The sequence below is a fragment of the Rhinopithecus bieti genome, unplaced genomic scaffold (assembly GCF_001698545.2).
Source record: "Rhinopithecus bieti isolate Rb0 unplaced genomic scaffold, ASM169854v2 scaffold_31787, whole genome shotgun sequence".
Classification (NCBI taxonomy): Eukaryota; Metazoa; Chordata; class Mammalia; order Primates; family Cercopithecidae; genus Rhinopithecus; species Rhinopithecus bieti.
Genome location: NW_016814655.1, coordinates 3,746,941 through 3,761,922, shown reverse-complemented (window position 1 = coordinate 3,761,922; position 14,982 = coordinate 3,746,941). Strand labels below are relative to the sequence as shown.

The 14,982-nt window shown below is 52.4% G+C and overlaps 2 protein-coding genes across 4 annotated transcripts in view; one reads left to right on the top strand and one right to left on the bottom strand.

Annotated features, from left to right (window-relative positions):
* The window catches only part of NEURL1 (neuralized E3 ubiquitin protein ligase 1), a 158,756-nt gene extending 149,633 nt beyond the window's left edge, over window positions 1-9,123 (top strand). Inside the window, exon 5 of the mRNA XM_017851741.1 lies at window positions 5,904-9,123. Coding sequence (XP_017707230.1) covers window positions 5,904-5,914 — 11 coding nt within the window. The 3' untranslated portion in view covers window positions 5,915-9,123. The remainder of the gene's footprint in view (window positions 1-5,903) is intronic.
* Window positions 1-14,982, bottom strand: part of SH3PXD2A (SH3 and PX domains 2A) — a 72,167-nt gene that overhangs the window by 48,926 nt on the left and 8,259 nt on the right. The gene's annotated exons all lie outside the window — the stretch shown is intronic.

Here is a 14,982-nt window from a genome sequence, read left to right as displayed (position 1 = left end):
AATGAGCTAATACTTCCAGTCCTGAGAGCTCATGTAGTCTGCTTGGATACCTGACCTGGCCATTTCCATCTGGGCCTCTCCCTTTACAGGAATGGAAGATCAAAGCTCAGGGAGGCCCCACAGGCTAATCACCAGGAACAGGCCCACATTCCTGGAGGAATGCAGCCCACTGCAAACTCTTTGTCCTGTGTTCACGCCCTCCTCCTACCTCAGCCTCCCGAGTAGCTGGGACTACTACACTAGCAGCACCTCCCAAGCCCATTTAAGGCAGCCACCCAGGTTGTCTGCAGGCCTCTACTGGGAATCTTGGTGGCACTGCCTCTCATCCAGGGACCACAAACAAAGTCCTCTTAGGTGCAACTCGGGGCACTGGAATGGGCAGCCCCAGAGACCTGTTCTCCCCAACTCCCAGAGGACGGTGGGGAGATAGCTATACCAAAAATAGCTCCCCAACCAGGGCACAAGCCTCCAGTGGATTCACCAAGAGGCAGCAGAGTGCACAGGGGAGAACGGTGGATGACCTGAACCCTCTGGCCCTTGGCTTTCTTATCTGTAAAATAGGCATCACGATACCCATACTTTACAGGGCAGTGGTGATCATTATAAGAAAAAAGGTGTTTCGTTCCCTGCCTGACATATAGGAGGTGCTTCAATAACCTCTTTCTTGCCTTTCTCATCCGTTTCATCGGTTTCTGATATTAAGTCCCCAGAAAGCAGCAAATGGGTCTAACTTGAGCCCTAAATCCCCTTGTTCTGGGATAGCCATCCTGGGGCCTCAGCTAGGTTTGTGGTGACCTAGGATTAGGTTCTCTCACTGAGCGCCTTCCTGCCCCATTCCCTTCCTGTCTCTTTTACCTCTGGGAACCATCTTGTCTTCCTGGTTCCCAAGAATTGGTCTAGTACAGATCCCACCCCAATCCAAGGAGAAAAGTCCACACTAAAACCAGATACTCCCCTAGTCCAGATACCCCCCAAGCCTGGCCCAGACCAGGTTTCTCATTCTAGAGACTTGCCACAGTTACAGTGACTGGCCAGGCCGTGGTGACTGATACCCATGAGTACCAGTGAGTGGTACAGCTCTTCCCACACTGACCTGTCAATCTCTGGTGCCTCCCACCCCCAGCACCCACAGGGGAAGGGCCTGCAGAGAGTCAACCACCTTGTCCCACAACCAACCAGCAACCACAGTTCCCTCAGCTGGGTCAGAGTGGGCAATTATCTGCATCCCCTGTAGACTGTGCTCCATAGAGATGGGGATCACGTCTTTTCTGTTCACCTCTGTGCATCAGTACCTGGCACACAGCAGGAGAAAAAAGCTGGGGAACGAGTGAATTGCATGAACAAACATCTGATCTCCAGTTCCTGACTATACACTTGCTTGGTTGCTGGGTTCTGGTTTTCTCTACTCTGAATAAGGCCCAGCCTTTGATCAATATCCTACCACCATTTAACAGGAAGATCCCACTACCTGAGCGCAGAGAGATGGGTAGAAAGCTGGAGGAAGTCACTGACCTGGCCTGCCTGCCATACCCCCATCTCCCAGCCTCCATGGGGTCCTCCAACCACCTCTTGGGGGGCCCTTGCAGGGAGGCCTCTATGGGGAGGTCTAGACGGAGTCAGATAATATAGGAGTCAGTGGGGCATGGAGGTAGGGGATGGCTGTGAGTATTCTGCCCCTTTAAATATACCCTGGCTGTGGCAGGCCAGGATACCCCCGCTGAGTCCCAGCTGTCAGCCGTGAGGAGCCACAGCTTCACTCCCCAGGAAGGGGGCAATATTGCAATATCATGGCATCAGCTCCAGCTCCCCAGCTCTGGCATGGCCCTTAGATTGGATTTGGATGTCTCCATCTCTCAAATCTCACTGTCCTGTCTCTGGGTCAGAGTTCCTGCCTAACCTGGCTATGATTCCACTCAGCCCCTTACCCTGGAACCACTTCTAGAATGGATTTTCTCCTTCAAGGGCCTTGAGGTGGTAGGATGATCTCTTGGGGGTGGAGAGACCAGGGTGTGGAGGGCAGGTCAGGCCCCTGAGGTCCAAATCCTCCTCTCACCTGGCACATAAGCACCAACAAGATGCTCTAGCTCCACTGAACGCAGAAGCCCTTTAAATCCAAGGAGGCAAGTTTGTGTCTGGTTGTGCAGTGAGGCCTGGGACATGGAGCCTCACTTGGTGCTTGCACTTGGTGCTTGGAAACAGAAGAATAGGGTTAAATACTCCCAAGGGAGCCAGCAAGACAGGAACCCTAGATGCTCATTCTCCCCATGCAAAGCCCAGATGCTGAGGTAACTGTCCTTTCTCTCCTACAAAGAACAGCCAGTTAAAATCCCACCCTGTGGGCAGTAAGGTTCAAGCCACCCCTGGTTCTGCTCCAGTTATCAATGCCGGGGAAAGCACGCCCCGCATAATGCCAGTGCTCCAGAGCAGCCTTGTTCATGCCCAAGCAGGAAAGAGTCAATCAGGTGCTTGCCCAGGAGGCGCTGGTTAAGGCAGGGGGAGGGGAGGAGAAGAGGGTGCCCCAGGGGCGGGTTAGAGCCCTGAGGGATGAGAATCTCCTGTTCTCTTATCTTCAGGAGCTGGCTAAGGTCTGCTCCAATATGCTGAGCCATTTCTTTGCCATCCCCACCCGACTTCCTTCCCACCCACATATCCACGCAGAAAAGATGCATGGCAAGCACGCGGGGAATGCCAGGACACGGGCTGGTGGGCACGACACAGGTGAGGCAGTGAGAAGGTCCCAGGTAGACAAGGAAGAGTCTGGGACAGTGCACACAAGGAGAAATGGGGCAGTAAAAGGGTCAGGCAAATCCCTACCCCGATACCAGTGGGGGTCAGGGGAGCCCTCCAATGTTTGGCTTTTGAGACCCCTGCACCAAGCCTCTCTTTACAAGCGCCAGAGCTATTGCTTTCATGGATCTTGTTTAACTTGAGAAGGACGGGGGAGGGGGCCAAGGAAAACTGCATTCTTCCCCATCAAAGCCAAGAGTCTAAAGTAATACTTCTGGTTGTAACTGATCCTGGCCTGTTTGTGATTACGGGCCCTTTGCTTGCTTTCTGGCAGGGCGGCCCTGGAACCCCGCAGCCCAGCCGACAGGGAGAGACACCCTCGCTCACTTGGATAATCTTGTCCTCATCTGACATAACCAAAAACGTCCATCAGCCTCTCTGCTTTCAGCAGTTCTCCAGGGCAACTCTTCAAAACATTACTTTATTTTAAAAAGGAGGGGAAGCCACCCCAAACTCCTATCATGAAATTCCATGACATTCATCATATTCTTTCTGTTCCCGGCACTGTCCTAAAAACCACGAAAAGCACCAGCTGGCCCACTGGCTATTGCAAATTACAAGATCAGATCATCTTTTGCTTCTGCCCTACCTCCTACCCTTTTGTTAGGGGGGACAACACACATCCCCCTTGCACGCACATGCACACCCTTTTGCTGCCATAGTACAGAAGTGGCTCAGGGAAGTTCGAGACTATTTCTCAGCTGTTCCTTCTCCAGAAATTTAACCTGTGATGTATTTGGCTTCACAAAGCCCATTCCAAAGGTGTTCAGGAGTCCACGATCCCTGTGATCATCATTGCGAACCCAAGGACGTTTGTAGCCAGTGACCCATTTGGCTGTGGGGGAGAGCTGGCTGAAGGCTTGCCAACATGGTCAAATTCCCCTTGCCTGCTCCCTCTGAGCTGAAACTGGCTTGTTTTCAGGTCCCTAGGGGTAAGAGGGAATCTTAGGAGCTCCAGAACTACAGAGATAAAGTTGGCTTCTTGCCCAGCTTGGTAACAGCACAATGGTCAGGGGAATGGGGTGGCTTGGTGTCTGGAAAGCAACCATGGCCACTGTCTCCACTCCTAATCACCCTTCCATGCTGTGGATGAGCAAAGCTGTGCTCAGAGAGGTGGAGTGGCTTGCCTGAGGTCACTTGGTTGTTTGATAACTGAGCTTAGAGTCTGGGTTGACCAAGCTCCTCTTACGCAAAGCCTGGCCTTCCTCCCACGATGGCACGCCACTGCTCTGCCCATTAACATGACACTCTGAGCACCATGCCAAGTGGCTATTCCTTGACCCAATGCCTCGAGCAAGAAGTGAGTGTCTAGAACTGGCAGAAAGCCCCACCAGCGCACAGAAAGGTCATTTGGCCAAACCAAGCATGGGAGACTCAAGTAGCCAATGCTTCAGGTGCTGGCTTGCGGTCTCAAGTGCAAGACCCCAAGCCCTGTATCCTCGCCACACCTGCACGCTACCCCTGATCACAGCAGCTCAAGATCCTGCTGTAATCAAAAGATGGTGAGCACGCTGAGCAGAGAGAAGGCTGGGGCCTGTGAGAATGCCACTTAAAAGTACAGAAAACAAAAGAGAGACATCATGTCCAGAAACACCAAAGCTGGATGCCTGGCCAACCTCAACAGCGACCTCACCCCCTTCCTGGGGGAAGGGAGGAACACAAGAGGCTGAGGAGGCAGAGCCTCTGGACCTGACAGGGGACTCACAGCCAGCTGTAGGGCAGCCCCACCTTCCCTGGAGCGCACCATGCCTCCTTCCCAGCCTGACGCCAGCCCCCAGAAGCTTTGCTAGATGGGGAAGTCTGCATTCTCCAGTTGGGGCATGTGAAGCTGATCTTGCGGGGAGAGGAGAGGGGAGTTAGAATAACAAGGCTCTTTAAATGCACAGGGGTGGTGCCTTTGCCTGGCTCCAGGCTCCAGCCCTAGTAACAGGCTGAAGGGTCCAGGCCAGGTGAGCAGCAGCTCAGCAGTGGCAGCAGCTGGAGAGCCCTGCTTCCCTTCCTCCCCTCACCTGGCACCTGCTACATCACTCCAGGCCTCCCGGGACCTCAGAGACAGCCACCACTGCACCAGCAGCCCACAGATGTGCCACAGCCCTGCCTCAAACTCACTACGATGCTGGCCACGTGGCTTCACTTTTCCAGGTCTCCACTCTCCCTCAGCCCCTCAGCACAGTGGGGAAGAACAGAGGAAAAGCTTTCTTTGTCTATATTTAAGGCCCTTCAAAGCCCTTGACCAGCTCCTCTAGCTTCTCTCAGGCAGCCCCCAGGCACTGTGGCTGGATCATACCTGTCCACTTCACCCTCCACACCTCTGCATGAATCATTCAGGTTTACTCTGCTTGGAGCACCTTCCTCCTTCAGCTTTTCCATCCACCTGGGGCCTGCCCCTTGTTCAAGGCCTACCTTCTTCAGAAGTCTTCCTCCACCCACCCAATCCAGGCCCTGTCCCTGTCTCTGAGCAAGCTTGACAATATTCATGAAAGCTCACAGTACCCAGAGCAGACTATGCCATCCTTCTGAGTCCTGTCTCCAGGCTTCAGCCACACCTTGCTTTCTGCCTTGCACACTGTAGGTGCAGAGTGAAAATGACTGACTCACTACATCTGGGCTTTTTACCTTGCAGGCAAAGAGACAGTCCTAGGATGCTGTTACCTTCAGCAATGGGAAGACAGGGATAGCTGCCTCTTGTCCACGTGCATCCTAGTGTTGGGCATGCCACAGGGCACACAGTAGGTGCTCATGTTTGTTGACTGAATGAGCAAACCACATCCTGTGGAAGCAGCCCCTGCATGTAGGATTTCACTGAGGGCTGAGATGTGATGAATGCTGGGGTAGGGGTGCAGAAAGAGAGAGGGTGGCAGGTGACAGGTCTTCCTTAGGGGGCGTGTGTTTGGGGGGGCGGCCAGGATGGGTCTGCATAGTGAAAAGAAGAAGGCAGTGTAGGCTGCAGCGCTGACCAGCACCACCCTCACACCCTTGGTGCTGCCCACCAGATAAGCAGACTGACCCACCCACGCAGACCAGCCCCTCCCCAGGGACCTGGTGAGCCAAAGGTGGGAACGCTCATGCAACTCTCTTGTGGGAAAATGAGTCAACATGCTTCTCTTTCCTTTCAGATTCCCTGTGACCTGCTGCCCCTGGCCTTTCTCCTGCCCCAGTGGGGCTTTAGCACAACTGACCGCTGCTTTCCTGCTCTCTGTGGCCGGGGAACTCAGGTGGTGAAGCATTCTGCAGTTTGGCTTTGCAAAGAAGTGAAATCTACAATGCAAGCATCCAGATCTCCAAACCCCGGTCAGATGGCAATGACTGAAGCTCATGCCCCACCTCCCAGCTGTGCAACCTTGGGGCAAGTCACTTCACCCCTCTGGGCTTCAACTTCCTCCTTGGAAAGACAGAATGCCAACATTCATCCTGCCTCTTGCCAAGATGTTTTATAGACTGCATGGTTTTATATCTTGTAAAACATAAAAATACTGTGATTCAGAAAGAGATCACCTTTTAAAAAGTCAAAAATTCCCCCCTCTTAGCTAGCACAAGCAGGCATCTCTCCAGGTGGCCTTGACCTCCTCAATAACCCTCCTGGCAGGAATGTGGGAGAACAGAACATGCAGGCTTCTGGCCACTGTCCTTAGAGCTTTCCAGGACATGGGGATCCCAGGGCAGCCTGTGGCACTGCCAACGGGCCCTGTCACGAGAGGAGAGAGGGATCTGCTATCGCACACCAGTCTCAAAACCCACCCACAGTTCACTCGCTTTACGGACAGTCCTTGGCAGACTTACTCTGAGTTTGGCCTTTGCTCATTTCCCATGGTGCTCCTGGGCCACTTCCCCACAATCGATCCAATAAAAACTCTGGGGAGGCAAATGAACTTTAGCCTGAGCCTGAGAGATGCCCAGCTAAAAAGGGGAGTGTGGAGCTGGGGCTGAGAGAGTTGGATGAAACAAAACCAATGATAATCATACACAGCATATTTCAGAGGGAAATGAACTCAGGGGTTCTATGAGCCAGAAGTTTCCCTTGGTTTCCTGGGATTCCACAGCTCAGCTCCCAGGACGGGGAGCCCTGCTGAGCCCTGGCTCCCCCAGACTTTGCAGGCCATCTGGGTAAACTGGGTCACCCCAGCTACGCCCCCACAGTGAGGCCAGGATTCTAGGTGAGCACTGGAAACCCAGAGGATGAGGTTATGGAATCTGAAAAAATGCTGAAAGGGCCGAGGGCAGCCGTCCCCCACTCCCACCAGAACAATTACAGAAAACCCAACTGCTGAAGGGTGTAATATCACACGGCCACAGGATAAGCTGGGGAGAGAATGAGGAAGGGGCATTTTCCCAACCCAAATTCCCCAAGGTCTTGAAAAATTATACTCCCCAGAAAGTGTTTGCTTTACACTTTGCCGAAATCTGTTATGTAACAGTGGAGAAAATGTGTGGGGTGATCTTTTTCCCTGCACTTCAGCCGGGGAGAAGGGTGAGAGACCTGTCATTTCTACTGGGGACAAAGGCAGTGTCTGTGTGTTGGGGGCAGGCAGAGGGTCTCCAGGGCTACCCGCTCACAGGGTACCTGTGCAAAGGTACACCTGAGTCAGAAGAGGCAAGACACCTCTGTCAGTTCCGCTGCAGGGCTCCAAGTAGACATGCAGTGACAACTATACCTAGAATAACACTCCTTGGCCTGGCACCGGTCTCTGCCCTTGCTCACTCCTACCCTCCCAGAACCAGTGAGCCTTCTGCTGTTTCCTGCATTCACCAAGGCCCACCTGTCCCCAGCTTTAACAACACCTCAATGGCATCTTTCCTGACCACACCCCCACCCCCTCCCTGCTGCTGACCTCTCCACAGTGCCTGCTTGTTTCCTGACTTGTGCTTGTCAACACCTAGAATTACTTCCTTGGTTTACTTGTTACATGTCTCTTCACAATATTTGAGCCCCATGAGGGCTTTGTTGGCCTCTGTCACTTCTGGATCCCAGCCTAACACTTAGTCAGCTCATACAGATTTACTGATGACCGACCAACCAGCCATTGGAAGACTGGCTTCACAGGCCCCTTGGTGTTCAAACTTGGAAAAATAACATTTTGGAGATGCTCACGGGATCAGTCAGTAGAAACCTGTTTGTCCCCCAAAGGGAAGGCGGCCAGGTGTTGCCCTGAGGCTACAACTGGGGTGAGCAGCGGTTGTCACTCTGGCACTTCTGTGGGACTTCCAGGGCTGCATACCACACCAAGGCCACCACTGACCCATATATATTGCTGAGAAATAACTATTTAAGGAAAATGGCCTTGGAGGAGTTTGGGACACAAGAGGTCCACAGAGCCAATAGGTCCACAGAGTCAGAGTCAGGCCACAGCAACTGGACACTAGGCATGTCCAACCTGGGCAGGGTGACAGTGTGGTGGAGGGAGCACCCCCATGCTCACTGCCCCACCTGCCTGCCTGGCAGCTAGCTCCACGCAAGTGGTTGGCAGCACTTGGCATTGACAAGCCCTTGGATGCCTCCCTGACAATAGGCCCTGCAGATCCAGCTGGAGGAAAGCACTATTTGCAGAGCCGCCTAGCCCCTGCCACACCTGTGCCTGCCACCCTCCTCCCCACACAGCCCGGAGGGCTTGCCTCAAAGCTCACTCTTCTCAGGGAGCTCTCCTGCTCACCAGCTTCCCGAGGCCCTATCCTCCCACCTCCTACTGCCCAGCTCCCACTTTTCTTCTGCTTGGGGCACCTAGATGCCTGCTGTGCAGTCACAGCCCCACCACGTCCCATACTCTTCACTCTGCCTGTCTAATCCTTTCATTCTCCCAGCCCTGCTCAATGCCTCTGACTCCTCCAGGAAGCCTTCTCGACTATGCTTGTCTTCACCCCCCACACTTCAGCTCTGCACCATGCAACAGGGCTACTGAGGGACCATCAGTGTGGGGCTGTCACGAAAGCCCCTGATCCCATGAGGCCACCAATGGGACCCTGACTTCTGTCGCCAACCCTTTTTCCTGCTGGACTCTGTTGATTAGGCTGGGACAAGGATAGCTGCCCAAGCAAGAACTCCAGGGGAGTGAGTCTGGCCCCAGAACGGGTTGTCCTGGTCTCACTACCTGACAGTAAACCCTCTGCCACTATAGCCACCTCACAGACCCTCAGGACTGACAGTCCTCAGAAACCACCAAGTCAGTTCTATGACCAGAAATCGAGGCCACAAGAGAGAAACTGGCCCCCTGCAGGCTCCAGGGTTGATCTGTGGCAGAGCGGCCCCAGTCAGTGGTCTTACTAGTGGCTGTCACTTATTGAGCACCCACTGTGTGCCAGGCCCTGCATGAAGCACTAAATTCTTTTTGTGTTTATTATTATTATTTTTTATTTTTTTGTAGAGACAGGTCCTTGTTATGTTGCCTGGGCTGGGCTCGAACTCCTGGCCTCAAGTTACCCTCCCACCTCAACATCCCAAAGTTTTGGGATTACACGGATGAGCCACCATTCCTGGCCCTGAGTTCCTTATGAATTAGCATATACCAACCCCATAGCTGTGGGTACAATTATCCCCATTTTACAGGTAAGGAAACTGATGCTGAGAGGACCCAAGAAACTTTCCCAGGATCACCACAGGAAGTAACCAAATCAAGATGAAAAGCAGGCTTCTCTAACGCGAAGTCCATGTTCCTAACTGCTAGGCAATCCTGCAATCTCAATTGCAACATAATCTTGATCCCGGAGTGAATAAAGCTGAGCGGAAGGGCCCGAGGCTGGGCTAGCATGCCTGCCTCTGCTCCTGGCTTTATCCTCCCCGGCCCTTGCCCCTCCAGCCAGCTCTGTGAAGTGGGTAACAGCTGTACACTAGAGATCGTCTTGGGCCAAAAGGGACTCTGCTGATGAGACTGATATAGCAAGAACACACACACAGGCTGCACTCCAAGAGAAGAGCTGTTGGTGCACAAGGCTTTCTGATGGCTAGGACAGGACCTCGTGGGCAAGGCACCACCTCTGTGGCACCACATCTAAATGGAGACTGGTTCACTGGAGCCAGCATTCTACTGTTGTAGAAATAAGTATGTTAGTTCAGTTAGCCGCAATGCAGACTACAATAAACCTGCCCTTCTAGAAACAGCCTAGCCTATCTTTGTTGGGACACTTCTTTTCCAGGAGCAGGCGAATGTGGAAGTCTGAATTATAATAATAATCAGGTGGTTACACAGTAAGCACAGAATCTAAGCAAGATGTAGAAGACACACATAAAATCCATTTAAGACAATGCAGGCTGAACGCGGTGGCTCACACCTGTAATCCCAGCACTTTGGGAGGCCGAGGCGGGTGGATCATTTGAGGCCAGGAGTTCAAGACCAGCTTGACTAACATGAAGAAACCCATCTCTACTGAAAACACAAAAATCAGGCAGGCATGGTGGTGCATGCCTGTAATCCCATTTACACGGGAGGCTGAGGAAGGAGAATCACTTGAACCTGCGAGAGGCAGAGGTTGCAGTGAGCTGAGATTTGCACCACTGCACTCTGGCCTGGGTGACAGAGCAAGATCCTATCTCAAAAAAAAATAAAAATAAAAAATAAAAAAATAAAAAAAAAAAGCAACGTCTGTAAGGCTATCCCAGGCTCACAATACAGTATATCAGAATAAGCACATCAATTAGACTCTAAGCTCCATAAAGGCAGGAACCTCATGGATGTATACACAATTAGCACAAAGTATTCAAGTATTCAAGAACTGAAATAAATGAGTGAATAAATAAACCACTCCTACATAGAGTGTATTTCATCCTTACAGAAAGCCCATGTGGTATGTATCACTACCCACTCTTAACCATCAGAAAACGAATTGATTTCTACTTATATCACACAGTATAGACTTAGATCTTAAACCCAGTATTGGAATTCTGGATTCTTCACCCTCCCCACCACATGCACAGGTACTGAACAAGTAAAATGGCTGCAGCCACCATGTTTTTGGGTAACTTTTCTTTAAAAACCTGCCCACCAACAGCCTCTGCTGAAGAGGTTGGTTAGGTAACCATGTTTATACGCTGTGATGTATCTCTGGGACACAGCCTATTGGACCAGGGCTGGACACCCGATCTAACATTTGCCAATCCATTGCTGGTGAGGAAACAATCAGATTCAAACTGTGAATTCTGAACTCAGAGAACCAGAGGTTAAACTCAGTTGTTGGGAGAGATCTCAACTGAAAAGTCATGCAAGTCTGGTCCTGAGAAACCAATGCCACTCAAATAAGCTGCTGTCATGGTCGGGCGAGAGGAGAAGGCAGGCTGATCTGCAGTTGAAGAGCACAGCTGTGCTTTAAATCTGAATGGTAGCTGGGTGCGGTGGCTCACGACTGTGATCCCAGCACTTTGGGAGGCCGAGGTGGGTGGATCACCTGAGGTCAGGAGTTTGAGACCAGCCTGGTCAACATAGTAAAACCCTGTCTCTACTAAAAATACAAAAATAGCCACCTGTGGCAGATGCCTGTAATCCCAACTCCTTGGGAGGCTAAGGCAGGAGAATCGCTTGACCCAGGAGGTGGAGGTTGCAGTGAGCTGAGATCATGCCACTGCACTCCAGCCTGGGCAACAAGAGTGAAACTCCATCTAAAAAAAAAAAAAAAAAATCCACATGGTAAGAAAGAGAGACAGAGAAGCTGCTTTGGCTTGTGCTGACTTTTGGTTCCCAGTCCCAATCCCCTAAGGCTGATTTACTTCTCACCCCTGGGTTTGGTGAGATTTTCCTTTATTGCTTCAATAATCTCTTGAGAAAGTCTGAGTGAATTTCTGTCCTCCACTCACAACTCAACTGGGACTAAAGCATTGACCCTAGAGGGGAGTAAAAATTCTCAAATTCTTCCCAAGGTTTGGTTTTCTCACTTGTAAAAAAAAATTATGGACCAGGAGCTCAAAATTCTTTGCTTCCATGGAAGTATAAGAACTCCCAATGTATTATGCTGGTGCAGGAAGTAAGCAAAGACTCAGAGAAGAAAGGTGAGGCAGGAAAAATTTTGTTGACTCATCTGCCCACTTCTTCCCCTCGCCTGCAGTCCTGAGAAGAAGGAAACAATCCGAGGAAGTTGGATGCAGCTTTGCTCAACGTAGAAATCAGAGTGACCAGGACCCTGATGTCATCACGCTGCCAGAAATTATGCCTGCTAGAGAGGGAAGCCAATGCAGTATTTGAGGCAAATGAATGTCCTCAAGAGGACATTCTTTAAAACCTGCCCACCAACTTATGCACTGCTGCTTATGTCAAGGGTAGAGGGGTTTCCAAAGACAAAGTAACAATGGCAGCTGCATGCCCTGGTATGGCTTGCTTGGTGGCAAAGCTACCAAAACTGAATCTTTCTGCTCTATGTGTTCCTGTTGATCAATGGAGAAAGAGTCCTTTTCTGATCTGGCCCTAGGCCCACTGGTTGATCACAAAAGCTTTCCTTAAAGCTACTTAAGTCCCACTTTGGGTTTCTTTGACTCCTGTTCTCTGGAATAGGTTTGTCCTCAGTCCTAAGTATACATCACCTTCCTCAGATCCTCTCAGCTGTTTCCTGTCCTCAAGTTCAATGGATCAATGAACAATATGAATTCCCACTAGCTGGAAGGATGGATGCAGAGACAACCTTCCCCACAGATGTTCCAGGGAGCTCTGCAGCTATCTCACCCAGCCTGCATCTCTCCTCAACCTACAGCATCGCCAACTTGGGCTTCCACCCTTCCTACCCGGGATGGGTCCATTCTCAGCCTCCCTGCATGGCCTCTGTTGAGGGGAGAGATCTTAGCTCTTGGAATCTAAGGCAATTACTTAGCCTCTTAGCCTATTACTTCAGCCACAAATTGGTGAAACTGCCTTCTATTGCATGGTGTTATTCCATGATATCCCAATAGAATGATGTGTGTGAAGCATGTGGCCTGCCACTTGGTGTTTACTGACTCAGAATCACCTTCCATGCACATCTCTCTTTAGACCAATGAGAGCACAGAGGGGCTCTGATGAGCAGGCAGTCAGAGGCGGCTGGGTCCCCCTGTGGACACTCTACTTGAAGCAATCCTAGCCAAGTGAGAGGACACTGCCAGAGTCCTGGCACCCTGTGGGCAAGGCAAGGCCCGGGGAGGTGGGGATGGTGCTGGCTGGGGCCACTGCCCAGTAATGCAAATGGAAATGCCTCAACACACCCACCGTGTCCCAAGGTCAAAGACTTCACATTGGGTCTTTGTTCCTCACCACTCCTTCCAAAGCCAGCTTGCAGGACGCACAAGACGCCTCCTCTCCCCCACCGTCAGGCCTCCAGCTTCCCTGAGCTGGGAAACCACCCTCCCAGAGATCTGCAGCTTGGCTCTCTTCCTTTCTCCCCTCCACCCACTTCATTTCTCTGGTTAGGCTGGTTGTATACTCCAGGCCTCCTGGTAGATAGCAACAGATGGGTTTGAAGAGGCAGGCACAGCAGTCCAGGTCCTGTGCAAACATCTGCAGCTGAGCAGCTGTCTCCACCAAGGGTAAAGATACCAAACTCCTAGAAGTAGAAAAGCCACGTTCAGGGAAGCTCTTTCTATCCGACACCTAGGGTCCCACCAAGTTTCCCAGCCATGGAGTTCAGACCTGAGAGAGAGCTCAGGGAGGTTATTTGCTCCAGCCCCTGCTTCCAAACAGCCAGAAGGTCATCTTCATTTTATGGAAAGAATAACTGAGGCCCAGAGAAGTTAAGGGACGTGAAGCCCCCAAGCAGGTAGTGGCAGGTAGAATGTGGCTTCTAAGAACAGTAGCTCCCTCACACGGTCTGCATACCAGACTGGCCTGCTCTGGCCACAGGTGGCCGTCGGGAGCTGGGGTGCCTGGGCCACCTCTAACAGCCATCGGCAGCTCCTCAGGAGAGCAGGCATCTCCCCCTTTGTCAAGGCTCCTTCCCCCAATCCTAGGACTCCAGTGTCCCAGGGTCCTATAGATGGGACAGGAGGGGAGAGGGCACACACGCCCTGGGAATCCTGGAGTCTTCCAGCAGGATGACTTCCTCTTGTGTGCTGTCTCATCTTCAGCCATCCTGGCCACTGGCTGGCAGCCCCCAAAGACATGTGGGTTCACTACCTCCTGCTGCTCGAGGGTTAAAAAGCTATGGTGTGACAGGCAGGCCTGGTGGGAGAACCGTTGGTTCCTGCAGAACTTCCCTAGCCAGAAGTTCTGAGAAGAACCAACCATCTTTCCTGATGCAACCCCCTCACTTGAGGTCTCCCATGTCACCATTAGAGATCCATTACTTTGGGTCCTCAGGTGCTGGGGGTTTCCAGAGTCAGACCCCATGACATTGCCAGCTTCCTTTGGGGGAAGGGAGGTGGTGCCATGAACATGACAAAGGCTGAGGACAAAGCTGCCCAGGGAGGAGCCCAGTGTGGGCACCTGGGACGAAGGGTTGAGGCCTCACAGCAGGGACATGGCTCTGCCAGGGAGGACTGTCGCTGCTGACCACCTTGGTGATGACTCCAGGCACAAGGGCAGACACAGCCTGACCTGAGAGGGGAACAGGCACTTCGAAGACCTCAGAGCAGGAGGGCCACAAGTCAGGCCCTATGTGCATATCACAGCCCTGTTCCCCAGAGCCACCGGTGGCAGGAGCCTGCACCCACCTCCCCCAGGAGGCCCACTGGGATTTCCTCAGCATCCCCACAGCTCCTGGCCACCTGGAGGCACAGGGTTCTGCTTCGGATCTCAGGAGACTCGCTTCCCCGCAACCTCCCTGTGACTTGGTTTTGTCTCTACAGAGCAGGCACTGCCGTCCTAAGCATGCTTTGTCTTTCCTTTGGGGTTTAAACACTGGCAAGGCACAGAGTGGGACTAGGAGAGGAGAACAGGTTCCTGCCCTCTGGAAGTATCCACCAAACACCATTCAGAGAGGCTCTGAGCACAGGGGCCTTTCCTGCAGCAAACTGAAACTGAAACAAAACACCCCAGAAACCCATGCAAGCCCTGGGAGGCTGTGGGCTGATGGATGTCCTGGGCTCGAGTCCCATCCCTGGCTCTGCTGGGGGCCGAACAGGCCTGGACTGACAGGCTTGGGCTCTCCTCTCTTCACCTGCTACGACTCCTGCTGCCAGGGACACCAAGGTACCTTTGCACCCTCCGTGGCACCCTGAGAACCAGCTGCCCTGGGCAGCTGTCAGCACGGCCCCTGTCAGTCTGGGACCTTGCCCGGCCTGGGCTGGGCCTGGCTGCATCCCCCTCACTGCGCTTG